The 15,922-nt window shown below is 41.0% G+C and overlaps 2 protein-coding genes across 2 annotated transcripts in view; both read right to left on the bottom strand.

The window, feature by feature from the left end:
• Positions 1–1,224: 1,224 nt before the first annotated feature.
• Positions 1,225–6,718, bottom strand: LOC135097492 (fibrocystin-L-like). Its single transcript, XM_063999442.1, has 2 exons — positions 5,975–6,718; positions 1,225–1,627 (listed from the first exon to the last, which is right to left on the bottom strand). Exons 1-2 carry the CDS (start codon positions 6,709–6,711, stop codon positions 1,465–1,467), a joined length of 900 nt encoding a protein of 299 aa, XP_063855512.1. The 5' UTR covers positions 6,712–6,718; the 3' UTR covers positions 1,225–1,464.
• The window catches only part of LOC135097485 (fibrocystin-L-like), a 45,069-nt gene continuing 35,861 nt past the window's right edge, over positions 6,715–15,922 (bottom strand). The window contains exon 9 of the mRNA XM_063999430.1: positions 6,715–6,960. Coding sequence (XP_063855500.1) covers positions 6,715–6,960 — 246 coding nt within the window. The remainder of the gene's footprint in view (positions 6,961–15,922) is intronic.

The following is a 15,922-nucleotide window of genomic DNA, read 5'->3' as shown; positions in this document are numbered from 1 at the left end:
AGTTAACTGACAGATAGAAAAGCAGATTGATAGTTTATTGATCATCACACACACACACACACACACACACACACACACACACACACACACACACACACACACACACACATAGACAAATAAAAGGAAGGTTTAGTTAACAGATTCAGTTATACAGACAGACTGATTGATAGATATATAGGTAGGTAGGTAGACAAACAGGTAGACATACTGTAGATAGATAGATAGATAGATAGATAGATAGATAGATAGATAGATAGATAGATAGATAGATAGATAGGTAGGTAAATAGATTAATAGATAGGTAAATAGGTACAGATAGATAATTTATTGATAGAGATAATTTACTGACCATCACACATACACACACACACACACACACACACACACACACACACACACAGAGACAAATAAAGGAAGGATTAGTTATATTGTCATTATTATCATTATCAATGAATTAATTATCATAATACTACTAATGATAATAATACTGCTATTATCATGAATAACAGTAATAATGACACTACTACCACTACCACCACCACCACTACTCACTGTGGGGCAGGGCTGGTGCCACACAGGTTATGGCTGTGGTGCTGTCGCTGCTCACAAGGTCACAGGGCAGGTCACACAAGGTCACCAAGGAGCCGCCATCCGGGTCAAAGCCCTGACCTGCCAGCATGATCCTAGCACCCCCAAAGCTCCCTGTGTAAGGTCAGTCAGAGTCAAGGGGATGAGACAGACACACAGACACACAAACACAGAGACATACAAACAGGTTGCGACAGATGGACAGACAGAGACAGGCAGAAGGATACAGTATAATCAGGAACAGACAGAAAGATAGACAAGACGGCAGAGACATATAAGTAGAGACAGACAGACAGGCAGAGACAGACATGCAGAGAGAGAGAGAGAGAGAGAGAGAGAGAGAGAGAGAGAGAGAGAGAGAGAGAGAGAGAGAGAGAGAGAGAGAGAGAGAAGCAGATAGATAGATACAGACAGACAGGCAGGCAAAGAGAGGTACAAAACACACACACACACACACACACACACACACACACACACACACACACCTGAGGAGGGAGTGAGTGAGATGAGAGAGAAGATGAGGGAGATGGACAAGTTGTTGGAGTCTCCATACACTGCATCCCTCACAACCACCTCATGTTTCCCTCCTCCAAGTGCTGGGACCTGTCTCCACCACCACCACCACCACCAGGGAAAGAAAGAAAAAAGAGCATTAAACATTCTTCCTAATTCAAAAAACTTTTCCTAACCCAAATCTATCATTGCTTAATTCATTGTCTCATTCAGTAATGTTACTTTTCCTGTCACTCACTCATTTGCAGAACTACATCTATTTCCTCTACTATTATTATTACTCAGTTCCCTCTCACTTTCCCCCCCAAGCTGCCTCACACTCCCTCATGGCACTCATCAGTCTCTTCCCTGCAGCACTTCCCCTCAATCCCCCTGACTCACGATGCACTGGAGGGAGGTGGGGGAAGCAGGGGAGACCAGGCCACACCTTTTGCCCCCCACGGTGACCTCAGGGGTGCCCCCGGACAGAGTGAAGCCAGTGCCATCCAGTGTGAGGGTGGTGCTGCTCACCACATCAGTAGAGGGCCTGGCAGGAGAGTAAGGGGGTAGTGTGAGGTTGGGAGGGAAGAGGGGTGGGGTGGGGACAGGAGACCAGGGGTGCATTATACGGGAAGTTTCTCTCTAACCCTGCACCCCCGTTCGTTTGGGGCAGTCCATCAGCAGGAAGCAGCAAAAATGGCCACCCACAGCACTCTTCTTAGCATAAGAGCTCACTGATGACCCTGTACTTGACATTGTGGACATTATTTATAGAAGAAATGAAGTTTTAAGGAGGCAAGAGGAGGAGAGAGAAGAGAGCCCACAGAGTCCTATGAGAGTCAGGGATTATGCTTGTTTATCAAAAGTAGTTTGTGTTACATATGTGGTCAAGGTGTCGCGATTCTACCACTCCAAAGTTGCTTTTTTTTTTTTTTTTTCGTTAGACTCCCTCCAAACTAAGCCTTGAGGCCAGCATGCATGCTCTGGCTGGCCTGTCCAGTGGCCTGAACAGGCTGGCCCCACAAAAAAGTTACTCATACAGGAATCAGGCCACCTGAAGGGCCACACTCAGTTCTGCTTAGTGCCCAGACACTGTTGTGGAAGGTTGGCAGGCTGGCTGCTCTGCTCCACGCTGATGAACTGGAATGGCTGGCTCTGGCTCTGCCTCTGGCCTTGGCTACATTAATTATGACATTATCAACCTGTTGGCTTCATTAAGGGATAATCCCATCCTATGCCCCTATAATTTCATTTGGGCCAACAGCAAGCTCTGATGTGTGAAAGCAAGCCAAGTGAGTGCAGGCTGTGTATTGAGAACAACAAACACACTTCTTGCCACTACATCACAGACTGTGTTAAATTAAAGCACGACAATTCTGAAGAACTGGTGTGAGTGACATGCCCTCCATGGTGGAACACTTGGTTGACCTGTGAGTCTTGAGGTAAGTGAAGACTGCTGACCCAAAATTCCTACAAGCTAGATAATGAACAAAGTGAGCACTAACATTATGTTGTCATTGTTATTATTATTGTCACTATAATTATTAGGTAGTATTATTACTATCAATATTAGTAGTATTAGTATCACTGTCATTATTATTACTATCATCATTCATCTTATTTGTTGTTGTCTCAAAGACCCATTCTATTTCATCGCAACATTCATTTACAATACTTCCAAACTGGGGGCCACCTCACGTGCAGTGTCTTAACAACAGTCCTTTGTTGAACTTTTTTCATGTAAGAGGGACACGGGCCAATGGCAACAAAAACCCAATTTAAAAAAAAAACCCACCGAGATGCAAGTCCCCAAACAGGGTCCAAAGCGGTGATCAAAAATTGAAGGATAAGTGTGTTGAAACTTCCCTCTTGAAGGAGTTCAAGTCACAGGAAGGTGGAAATACAGAAGCAGGTAGGGAGTTCCAGAGTTTACCAGAGACAGGGATGAATGATAAGATTACTGGTTAACTCTTGCATTAGAGAGGTGGACAGAGTAGGAGTGAGAAAAAGGTCTTGTGCAGCAAGGCTGCAGTAGGAGGGGAGGCATGCAGCTAGCAAGATGAGAAGAACAGTTAGCATGAAAATGGTGATAGAAGATAGCAAGAGATGCAACATTGCAGCAGTGAGTAAGAGGCTGAAGACAGTCAGTTATTGAAGAGTTGATGAGACAAAAAGCTTTTGATTCAACCCTGTCTAGAAGAGCATAATCCATAGAAAGGCATAATCCATACATGGATGGATAGGGCCTCTGTACAGAGCAGCTGGAAGGGTGAGAAAAACTGGCGATGTCTCAGAACGCCTAACTTCATAGAGGCTGTTTTAGCTAGGGATGAGATGTGAAGATTCCAGTCTAGATTATAAGAAAAGGACAGACCGAGGATGTTCAATGTAGGAGAGGGGAACAGTTATGTGCCATTGACGAAGATGGGATATTTGTCTGGAAGGTTGTGTTGAGTTGGTAGATGGAAGAATTGAGTTTTTGAGGCATTGAACAATACTAAGTTTGCTCTGTCACAATCAGAAATTTCAGAGAAATCAGACGACAGGTGTTCTGGTTTCCTTTTGTGACCTGTTTACTTCCTGAAGGGTTGGACATCTATGAAAAGACGTGTAAAAGTGCAGGGTGGTATCATCATCATACGAGTGGATAGGACGAGAAGTTTGGTTTAGAAGATCATTGATGAATAATAGGAAGAGAATATGTGATAGGACAGAACCCTGAGGAACACCACTGTTAATAGATTTAGAAGAACAGTGACCATCTACCACAGCAGCAACAGAACGGTCAGGAAGGAAACTTAAGATGAAGTTGCTGAGAAAAGGATAGAAGCCGTAAGAGGGCAGTTTGGAAATCAAAGCTTTGTGTCAGACTCTATCAAAAGCTTTTGATATGTCTAAGGCAACAGCAAAAGTTTCTCTAAAATCTCTAAAAGAGATGACCAAGACTCAGTAAGAAAAGCCAGAAGAAGTAGAGCAGCCTTGACAGAACCCATACTGGCGATCAGATAGAAAGTTGTGAAGTGAAAGATGTTTAAGAATCTTCCTGTTGAGGAAAGATTAAAAAATTTTAGATAGGCAGGAAATTAAAGCAATAGGATGGTAGTTTGAGGGATTAGAACGGTCACCCTTTTTAGGAACATGCTGAATGTAGGCAAACTTCCAGCAAGAAGGAGAGGTAGATGTTGACAGATGGAGTTGAAAGAGTTTGACTAGTCAAGGTGCAAGCACGGAGGCATGGTTTCAGAGAACAATAGGAGGGACCCCATCAGGTCCATAAGCCTTCTGAGGGTTTAGGCCAGTGAAGGCATGGAAAACATCGTTGTGAAGAATTTTAATAGGTAACACAAAGTAGTCAGAAGGTGGAGGAGAGGGAGGAACAGGCACTGAATCATTCAAGGTAGAGTTTTTAGCAAAGGTTTGAGGAAATAGTTCAGCTTTAGAAATAGATGAGATCAGAGTGGTGCCATCTGGTTGAAATAAAAGAGAGAAAGATGAAGAAGCAAAGTTATAGGAGATGTGTTTGGTTAGGTGCCAGAAGTCATGAGGGGAGTTAGATCTTGAAAAATTTTGACACTTTCTATTTACGAAGGAGTTTTTGGCTTGTTGGAGAAAAGACTTTGCATGGTTCCAGGCAGAAATATAAAGTGCATGAGATTCTGGTGATGGAAGGCTCAAGTACCTTTTGTTACCCATCTCTCTATCATGTATAGCACAAGAACAGGCTGTGTTAAACCAAGGTTTGGAAGGTTTAGGTCGAGAAAAAGAGAGAGGAATGTACACTTTCATGCCAGATACTATCACCTCTGTTATGTACTCAGCACACAGAGACAGTCTGTGACATGGAAGCAGTAGTCATTCCAAGGAAAATCATCAAAACACCTCCTCAGGCCCCCTAACTAGCAGAAGCAAAATGTCAGAGGCACCTCTGCTTAGGGGGATCCTGAGGAGGGATTGGAGCAATAGGATGAGATACAGAAGTGAGATTGTGATCAGAGGAGCCCAACAGAAAAGATAGGGTAACAGCATAAGCAGATGGATTAGAAGTCAGGAAAAGGTCAAGAATGTTGGGCATATCTCCAAGACAGTCAGGAATACAAGTAGGATGTTGCTCTAGGTCGTGGAGAATGGTAAAGTTGAAGGCTAGTTCACCAGGATGGTCAGTGAAAGGAGAGGAAAGCCAAAGCTGGTGGTGAACATTGAAGTCTCCAAGAATGGAGATCTCTGCAAAAGGGAAGAGAGTCAGAATGTGCTCCACTTTGGAAGTTAGTCAAAGAATTTCTTATAGTCAGAAAAGTTAGATGAGAGGTATACAGCACAGATAAATTTAGTTTGAATGACTCTGTGGTTGAAGCCAGATGGTGGAAAATTCAGAAGATTCAAGAGTGTGGCAATTCACCTAGTGAAGACTGAATTGTCTTTGCCAACACAAAGACCCAGTTCAGGAGTGATCCTGCACCACCTGCAACATCAAGATCTGAGGTCACTGGGTAAATGAGGTGGTGGGGGTGCTGGCCAACACAATCACTTTGAACATGATGATAAATATTTGTTCTCATTGAAATTAGTGAACATATTTAATAATGATAATATTAATAATGCATTACTGTTATTATTATTATTATTATCATCATCATCATTATCATCATCATCATTATCATCATTATTATTATTATTATATTATATTATTATTAATATTATTATTATTATTATTATTATTATTATTATCAGTTGTAGTAGTAGTAGCATCATTATTATTACTATTATCATTATTATTATTATTATTATTATTATTATTATTATTATAAACAAAACACCAGTGATACAGAAGATGTGTGTGTTTGTGTGTGTGTGTGTGTGTGTGTGGTGAAGTGGGGTGCATGGCATCAAGACTCACGTGACAGAGAGAAGCATGGGGGTGACGGCTGCAGCGTAGGTGAATGCTTTGGCAGCCATCACATTCTCACTGCAGGCCACACTGACCACCACCGCTGCCTCCCCCTCAATGCCAGGTGGCAGGCGGCAGGAGATGGTGTTGGCACTCTCCTGCAGCATGGGGCACTCAGCACCACCAACCACCACCATCATGTACCCGGGAATGAACCCCGAGCTGTTCCCCACCAGCACTGCACCTCCGTTGATGCTGCTGGACTGAGGTGTTAGGGCAGAGGCCACGGGCAGGGTAGTGGAGGTCACCTTGTTGCCCACAACTGCCCTAGCCCCAGCCATGGTCACCATGGGTCTGTAGGAGCCTGCGGACAGGCCGGCTGCTGTGCAGGACACTTTGGTGGGGGTGAGAGAGGTGATGGTGCAGGAGTAGGAGGTGGGATGGTCCTCTGTTGAGTGACTCTGTTGTGGGTGTCTCTCCTGGGGGTTGTGGTCCAGTATGTGGGGAAGAGGGCCAATGCCAGCCATGCGCCAGGCACCCAGCTGCACCGTCTCCTCAAAGGTGGCTGAAGCTACCCCAGAAGCCCCGAGGGGCCTCCAGCACATCCACCAGGGACAGCCTCGCCTTCTGCCCCAGGCCATGCAGGTACTTACCACTGAGCACGTTATCCTCATCCTCGGCCACTGTCTCCACCAGGCGGTCCATCTCATCACCCGCCTCCACACCCAGGAAGTCCTCAACCTCATCCTTCAGCACCACCACCACCACTCTTCCCTTTCTTCCACCATCAAGTCTTCCTTCTCCTCCTCCTGAGGCACCTCTCGGCAGCCATGGGGGACCGACTGTTGCACCAGAGTGATGGTGACCTTGGTGTTGTCACTGCCAAAGTTGTGGCCAGACAATGTCACTTCCTCGCCCTGCACTGCCATGCTGGTGACCACAGGGGTGAGTGCCTCACTGTAGGTGAAGGTAAGGGTGTCCATCTTGGCCGGCACCTGCAGGAGATTTTCTTTTAAGCTTTTTAAGATTTAGTCACTCAAAAGACACCAAATTACCATATTATGGTTTGAGACGAGAAAAGGAATTTATATAGTCTTTTGCCAAGACACTGTTGATGTTGGATACACATCTAGTCTTAGATATGGTGACAGACTTAAATAATTCACTCATCTTGATCATTCTGCACTGAAAGGAAGATGTGCCATGTGGTAATACAGTAATGCACACATGAGTACCACTGCCAACAGTGCCTCACCACACATCCAGGCAGCAGCTCTGACTCAGTACTCTGCTGTGTTCCTCTTGCCTCAAGTTTAGAGTGAAGACAAGTGTTCTTTTAACTTCATGTATGCACACACACTCACACACACACAGCCTTAGACACACCTCCACACACCTATCAGTGCACCAAGGCCTTCTCTCAGCACCTCAGGAATAGAAATAAAACACTATGACATAGTACTGACACCAGTGCCGTCACCACCCCATGCAAGACTAATGACGGCGAAAGTGGCTCACAAGACAACACTCACTCATCTGTCACTGCCCCCCACAAGAGTAATGGTGATGCAAGCAGTTCAGCCTCACAAGACAACCCTCATTCAGCTGTTCAGAATGACAACACATGTGCAGCCAAAACCATCCCCTTGTGCTTTGGCCCAACACATCACTCACTTTGCTGTTAAGGAGTAATGACTGGGATCATAATTCACTGGTTAATAAATAATTATAGAACTTTTAGAGCTGTGTTTATGGCGTGCCCCACTCAAACCCTTGGGCCAACCACTAGGTAATTTGACTTGAGGAATGAGAGTGAAGTAGCAGTACTTGGTGAGCAGAAAGACTTCACAGCTCTAACGTAACTCATAAATAGTGAGAAGCTGGTTTACAACAACTCTACATACACACACACACACACACACACACACACACACACACACACAGGTCACAAGCAGCAGCTGAAGAAATATTAGGCAAAGTTTAGAAATTGGCCAGAGTTGAAGAGTACAACCAAGTGTGGATGAAAAAGATAGGACCAGAGAAGAGAGAGCTACTATAAATGAACTAAGAAGAGAATTAAATGAAAAAAAAAAAAAAAAAAAACGAAAAAAGACCAGAAGTGGAGAAGAGGTTCTATTGAAGGGTCACAGACATGAGGCTGAGAAAGTGGTAGAGGAAAGAGGACAATGCAGAAGGGGAGGTTTAAAAGTGGAGTATACTAACTTAAATGGTCTGATACCAGTAGTGTTGAAAGTTAGAGACTGTTTAAGAGAGAAGAGAAGCCAGATATCATGGCAATTGTTGAAACAAAACTGGAGAGTGATGTGGACGTTTTAGATATTGGTGATGGAAATTACAACCTCTGGATGAGAAATAAAAGATTTAAGCAGGGTTTAGGTGTGATGCTCCTAATTAGACAAGGATTGACAGTGAAATCTACTACATGTGGGGAGGGGAAGGCAGAGGTACTGAAAATAGCCTTAAAAAGAAATGTGGGAAGATGCCAAAATACTGCAGTGACCTATGTTTCCCTTATTCCAACTCAAGGGGTGAGGAAGAATACAAGAGAATGCTGAAAGACATAAAGGCATGTTTATCCAAGTTGCTGGATGAAAATGAGGTGAACTAGTGACAGGAGACTTTAACTGTAAAGAGATATCTTGGGAAAATTGGACCACATAACGTAGCAAGTAATCACAGGGGGACCAAATTACTGGAGTTGGCTGTTGAGAATATTCTGATGTAGTGGGTTAAAGAAGACACAAAATTCAGAGAAAATGAAATACTGTCAAAGCTGGATCTAATTTTTACGAAGGAACAAGCCATAATAGAGGATTTAAAACACAAAAAACCAATAGATAAAAGTGACTATGCATTGATTCAGTTCTTAGTAATGAATAAAAACATAGATATGAGAAAAGACCACAGGAGAGAATGGTTGAACTGCAGTGAGACAAATTTTGGACAGCTTAGGAAGTATTTCATTGAAATGGATTGGAACAAAGTATTTCAAATGGGTGATATAGAAGGAGAGTGGACCACCTTCCTGAACATTTATAATAAAGGAGAGGGGAAATGGACACCTATGAAATCAACAGAAAACCTTTTTAAGAAGGATTGGAGTAACAAGAGATGTGCTACAGCTAGACTGGAGACAGAAAAAAGCATGGAATGTGGAAGAAATATAAGAGACATGACTTGTGGACCAATTATATAAGAAAGAGGAATGAATATGTTAAAATACACAGAGATGAGTAGAATTATGAAAAGAATGTTGTGCATAAATGCAAAGACCAACCAAAACTGTTTTAAAAATTTATGAATGGAAAATTGAGGAGTAAAGAAGACATCAGCTGAGTAATAGTTGGAGAAGAAATGGTCGAAGACCCAAAAGAGATGGCTGAAGTGTTCAACAGACACTTCCACTCACTGCTTACTAAAGAAAATTATTTTAGGGAAGAAAGGATAGTGATGGAAAATGGGACTGGTCTGAAAGAGGTAGTAACATCAACAGAAGAAGTAAAGAATATATTGGAAGAGCTGGGAGTATGGAAAGCAATGGGACCTGATAGTCTGTCAAGCTGGATTCTATAGAAGTGTAGCCCAAAACTAGCTAAGGTGATACACAATATAATTAGCACCACCCTGTTGGAAGGAAAAGTACCCAAAGATTGGAAATAGGTGAATATTACCCAATTCACAAGGCTGGAAGTAAAGGAGACTCATTTAACAATAGACCAGTATTGCTGACAAGTGTGGTACCAAAGATCTGCAAAAAGATCATCAAGAACAGATGGGTGAAATGCCTGGAAGACAACAATGTGATAACAGACAGACAATTTGGATTCAGAGAAGGAAGATCTTGTGTAACAAATTTGATAAGCTTCTACACAAGAGTAATGGACATAGTGCAAGAGAGAGATGGATGGACTGACTGCATGTACTTAGACCTGCAAAACGCATTATACAAAGTACCATACAGAAGGCTAATATGGATAACTGAAAAATATAGGAAGATTGGGAGGATCGTTATTAAAATGCATGACCAACTTCTTGACGGAGAGATAAATGAGGACAGTAATCAGAGGCAATAAGTCAAAGTGGAAACCAGTAATAAGTGAAGTTCTGCAATATATGTAAATGACATGATGGAAGGAATGACAAGCCACATGAGTCTCTTTGCTGATGATGCTAAGATTATGAGAAAAGTAACAAATGAAAAAGACTGCAAAGCTCTGAATCAAGACCTAATTAAGATAAATAAATGATTGTTGAGATGGAACATGGAGTTTAATGCCAAGAAATGTAGTGTGGTGAAGTTTGGAAAAAGTGCAAGAAAAACAGAAGGCATCTACTATTTGGGAAATGAGAAAATTACTATAAGATCAGAGAAAAAGATCTGGGAGCAATCATTTCTAATAAAGTGTCATTTGTGAAGCATGTAAACAAGATCACTGGATAAACATGCAATCTGCTGAGAAACATGAAGATGGCATTCACCGACAATGAAGATGATATGATAAAAAAAAAATTGTAAACAACAATGACACATCCAGGACTGGAGTATGCAGCATTAGTGTGCTCACCAAGTTTGACGAAGGATATCAGGAAGCTAGAAAGAATTCAGAGAGCTGCAACTAAAATCCCTACAAGCCTAAGAGGGCATAGTTATGAAGAGAAGTTTATGAGATTGGGCCCAACTACACTACAAAAAAGGAGGGAAAGAGGTGATTTGATAGCACTATACAGAATATTGGAAGGGATGAAAAAATTGGGCAGGGATAATCTTATGATACCTGATAAGAGAGATACCAGAGGACATGGAAGGAAACTGATAAGGAGTGTTTGCAGAAGAGACATCAAGAAACATAGCTTTCCCCACAGGAGCATAGCAGTGTGGAATTCATTTATTGATGAGACTGTGTGCCAAGACAGTCCATAAATTTAAAGAAAATCTGGATAAAAGTCGATATGGAGATGGAACAGCATGAGCTTAGTGTGCCTCTTGTCCTGTATTTCACAACTAGGTAAATACACACACACAGTCTTGGCTGCACCTCCACACATCCATCTGTGCACCAAGGTCTTCTTTCAGCACCTCAGGATAAGAAAGAAAACAGACCCTACACACACACACACACACACACACACACACACACACACACACACACACAATAAAAGAACAGAAGAAAGAGACCTTGGTGTAGTTATTACTGACAAGCTGTCACCAGCTATTAACACTGAAAAACATAAGAACAGCATTTGCACATCTGGATGAGGAAATGATAAAAAAAAAAATATTGTGACCATGATACACCCAGGATTGGAGTATGTAGCTGTGGTATGGTCACCTAATACCAAGAAATCTATAAGAAAATAGGAAGAGTAGCAACAGTCACCTCCAAGTTTGGAGGATCTAATGTATGAAGAAAGAATGTCTAAATCGTGTCTTATAACATTAGAACAGAGAAGAGAGAGAGGTGATCTGATCATACTATACAGAATGATGACTGAAATAAAAAACTTGGATAGGAAGGACTTGGTGATGTGGGATACAAGAGGCTCAAGGGTACATGGCAGAAAACTTAAAAAAGATGCATGTAGAAGAGATGTTAAGAAAATAGCTTCCCACATAGAACTGTGGAGGTCTGGAATGATTTGGACAAAGAAGTCATTGATACAAATACAATACATAAATTTAAGACAAAGTTAGATAAAAATAGATATGGAGACAGGATAGCACAAGCAAAGCTCTTTCCTGCATGTCACACACACACACACACACACACACACACACACACACACACACACACAAAGAGGCTAAAGGGAAAAATTAATCAAGAACAGAAGAAAAGACTAAACTTTTTTTTGAGTTTTGGAGAGTTTTTGGAGACAGCGTGAAAAAATGGTACATAAAGGAAAAGGAATAAATTAAAGTAAAAGAAAAAAATTGCGAAAATGAAGGACTGAATGTGATGTACACCAACACAGACGGACTGTTACACAGGACACTGGAATTATAAGACTATTTAAAAGAAAAAGAATCTGAAGATAGCGTGTTTAACAGAAATAAAGCTACAAGAAGAAAATCAGACTATCATTAACAACAACTACAATATGTGGAGAAGAGACAGGATTGGCAAAGGAGGGGGAGGTGTAATGATAATGACAAGAAATGAGGTGAAGACAAAAATAATGAAATATGGGGAAGGAAAAGCAGAAATAGTGACTGTTAACTTGGAGGATAATCATGGAGAAATACTGATGGTAATAACAACCCACGTACCACCCAAAACAAATTCTTGGAGCAAGGAAGGCTGTGAGAAAATAATAGAAGATACCACTCAGCATTTGAGTAAATTAATCAAAAGTAATAAAACAGAATTATTGGTTGGTGACTTCAATTGCAAAGAAATAAATTAGGAAACATTCAAGGCATGAGGAAACAAGACTGCATGGTGAGAAAGATTTATGAAGCTGACTATAGAAAACACAATGATGCAATGGGTGACCAAAAATACAAGATATATAAGAGATGATGAACCAACAAGACTTGACTTAATATTAACAAAAGGAATTGACCTAACTAAAGAAATGGTACATGTCCCCCATGGAAAAAAGTGACCATATAATGATAGAAATAGAGACTGACAGTGATGTCAGTGCAGAGGATGAATCCTACAAACAAAACAGGAGAAACTATGGAAAAACTAATGTAAATATCTTACGAGATTCTATGAAGCAACGGACAGGAGAAAGCTGAAGAGAGCAAATTATATGCAAGGCAATATAAGACTATATGAGGCAGGAGTGAATAAATATGTCCCACTATACAAACCTAAAGAAAAAGGAAAACTGGTGTAGTTAACGCAAGATGTGCAAGAGCAAAGAGAAAAGAGATGAAGCATGGATAACAACGAAAAGAAGTGGAAACCAAAAAAATAAAGACTTTAAGATAGCAAGAAATGAATATGTGTAAATAAGGAGAGGGGAAGAAAAAGGATATGTAAAAGATGCACTTGAGAAGTGCAAGGACAAACCAAAACTATTCTAGATTCATAAATGGAAAAATTAAACTCAAAGAAAAACTAGAACAGTTGAAGGATGGACATGAAACATATGAAGACCCAAAAGACATGAGTGAATTGCTAAACAAAAAGTTCCACCAAGTTTTCACAAAAGAATCAGAATTTAAAGAACCACAAGATGTGAACACAAAAGAACAAATGTGGGAAATTACAGTAATCAAAGAACTTTATTAAATGGTTGAGGAACTGGAAGAGAGAAAAGCAACAGGACCAGATGGAGTATCAGGTTTCATTTTAACAGGAAACAGTTAATTGAACCAGTATATGACATAATAAAATGCTCAGTATCAATTGGAAGTGCCTAAGGAATGGAAGAGAACAGGTATAGTGCCAATTTATCAATGTGGAAAAAAAGAAGAGCCATTAAACTACAGACCAGTATCAATGACCAGCATAGTATGCAAGATCTGTGAAAAAGTGACGCAGAAGCAGTGGACAAAACTTCTAGAGAACATGATATAATATTAGAAAAGCAGTATGGCTTTAGATAAAAACAATCATGTGTAATAAATCTGATCAGCTTCTATTCAAGAGTGACTGATATAATGCAGGAGAGGGATGGATGAGTAGACTGTGTGCATTTAGATCTAAAAAAAAAAAAAAAAAGCTTTTGACAAAGCTCCCCACAACAGGCTACTATGGAAGCTAGAAAATGTTGGAGAATTAAATGGAAAAATAATAAACTGGATGGAAAGCTACTTAAAGGGAAGAGAAATGAGAATGGCAGTAAAGGATGTAAAAGTCAAAATGGAGAAAAGTAGATAGTGGAGTACCACAAGGATCAGTGCTGGCACCAATACTTTTCCTTATCTACACCAGTGATATGCCAGAAGGAGTAATGAGTTACACAAATTTGTTTGCAGATGATGCAAAATTACAAAAACATATGAAAGACTGAAAATCTACAAGAGGATCTGAGTAAAATCTGGGACTGGAGCAAGAAATGTGAGATGGAGTTTAATATGAAAAAATGTCATGTAATGTAAGTGGGAAAAAGTGAAAAGAGACCAAAATGGATCTAGAAAATGGGAAATGCAGAAATAATAAAAGTACAAGAAGAGAAAGATCTGGGAGTGAATATACAGGACAGTCAATAATCAGAGATGCACATACAGAAGATGTTCAGAGATACATATAGAACGATGAGAAATATTAGAACAGCATTCCACTACATGGATAAAGGTATGAAGAGAAAGATAATTACCACTATGATTTGACCAAAGCTGGAATATGCTAAATCAGTGTAGTCTTCCCACAAGATGAAACATGTCAAAGAAATAGAAAGAATACAAAGGATGGCAATGAAGATGGTTCCAGAACTGGAAGAATTAACGTATGAAGACAAGTTAATGAAGATAAATCTGCCACATTGGAACAAAGAAGAGAACAGGAAGACTTAATAACTATATATAAATTGTGGAATTGAATGGAAGAAATTGATGATGAGAAACTGCTGCTAAGAGAAGTAGAAAATACCAGATACACACGAGGCCACAGCAAAAAAATAAAAAAAGAAAGATGCTTGAATAACATAAAGAAACAGTTTCCAACAAAGAAATCCAGAAGTATGGAACAAGCTCAGTGAGGAGGTAGTACTGGAAACGAGTGTGTACAACTTTAAGGAACAACTGCACAAGTGTAGATATGGAGACAGGACCACACAAGCATACCTCAGGCCCTGGAAATTACAACTAGGTAAAATATGCATACACATGCAGCCTTGGCTGGAACTCCACACACCCATCAGTGCACCAAAGCTTCTGGCACAAAGCTTTGATTTCCAAACCACCCTCCTACAGCTTCTATCCTTCTCTCTGTAACTTCATCTCAAGTTTCCTTTCTGACTGTTCTACTGCTGCCGTGGTAGACAGTCACTGTTCTTCTCCTAAATCTATTAACAGTGGTGTTCCTCAGGGTTCTGTCCTGTCACCCACTCTCTTCTTATTATTCATTAATGATCTCCTAAACCAAACTTCTTGTCCTATCTACTCCACCGATGATACCACCCTGCACTTTTCCACGTCTTTTCATAGACGTCCAACCCTTCAGGAGTTAAACATTTCACGCAGGGAAGCCACAGAACGCTTGACTTCTGATCTTTCTAAAATTTCTGATTGGGGCAGAGCAAACTTGGTATTGTTCAATGCCTTAAAAACTCAATTCCTCCATCTATCAACTCGACACAACCTTCCACACAACTATCCCCCTCTTCTTCAATGACACTCAACTGTCCCCATCTTTTACACTGAACATCCTCGGTCTGTCCTTTACTCATAATCTGAACTGGAAACTTCACATCTCATCTCTAGTTAAAACAGCTTCTATGAAGTTAGGCGTTCTGAGACGTCTCCGCCAGTTTTTCTCACTCCCCAGCTGCTAACTCTGTACAAGGGCCTTATCCGTCCATGTATGGAGTATGCTTCACATGTCTGGAGGGGTTCCACTCATACTGCTCTTCTAGATAGGGTGGAATCAAAAGCTTTTCGTCTCATCAACTCCTCTCCTCTAACTGACTGTCTTCTGCCTCTCTCACCACCGCAATGTTGCATCTCTAGCTGTCTTCTACCGCTATTTTCATGCTAACTGCTCTTCTGATCTTGCAAACTGCATGCCTCCCCTCCTCCCATGGCCTCGCTGCACAAGACTTTCTTCTTTCTCTCACCCATATTCTGTCCACCTTTCTAACACAAGAGTTAACCAGTATTTTCAATCATTCATCCCTTTCTCTGGTGAACTCTGGAACTCCCTGCCTGCTTCTATATTTCTACCTTCCTATGACTTGAATTCCTTCAAGAGGGAGGTTTCAAGGCACTTATTCATCAATTTTTGACTACTGCTTTGACCCTTTTATGGGACTGACATTTCAGTG

Source organism: Scylla paramamosain, unplaced genomic scaffold (assembly GCF_035594125.1).
Source record: "Scylla paramamosain isolate STU-SP2022 unplaced genomic scaffold, ASM3559412v1 Contig22, whole genome shotgun sequence".
NCBI lineage: Eukaryota > Metazoa > Arthropoda > Malacostraca > Decapoda > Portunidae > Scylla > Scylla paramamosain.
Note: the sequence above shows the minus strand (reverse complement) of the source record. Positions and strands in the feature narration are given on the sequence as shown.

Bases quoted from the DNA above. Each gene is read 5' to 3' on its own strand.
- LOC135097492 (XM_063999442.1), bottom strand. From the start codon at position 6,711: ATGAGGTTGAGGACTTCCTGGGTGTGGAGGCGGGTGATGAGATGGACC. The intron at 1,628-5,974 runs GTGAGTCTTGAT...CTCTCCTGCCAG, and splicing joins CCCATGCTTCTCTCTGTCAC to GCCCTCTACTGATGTGGTGA.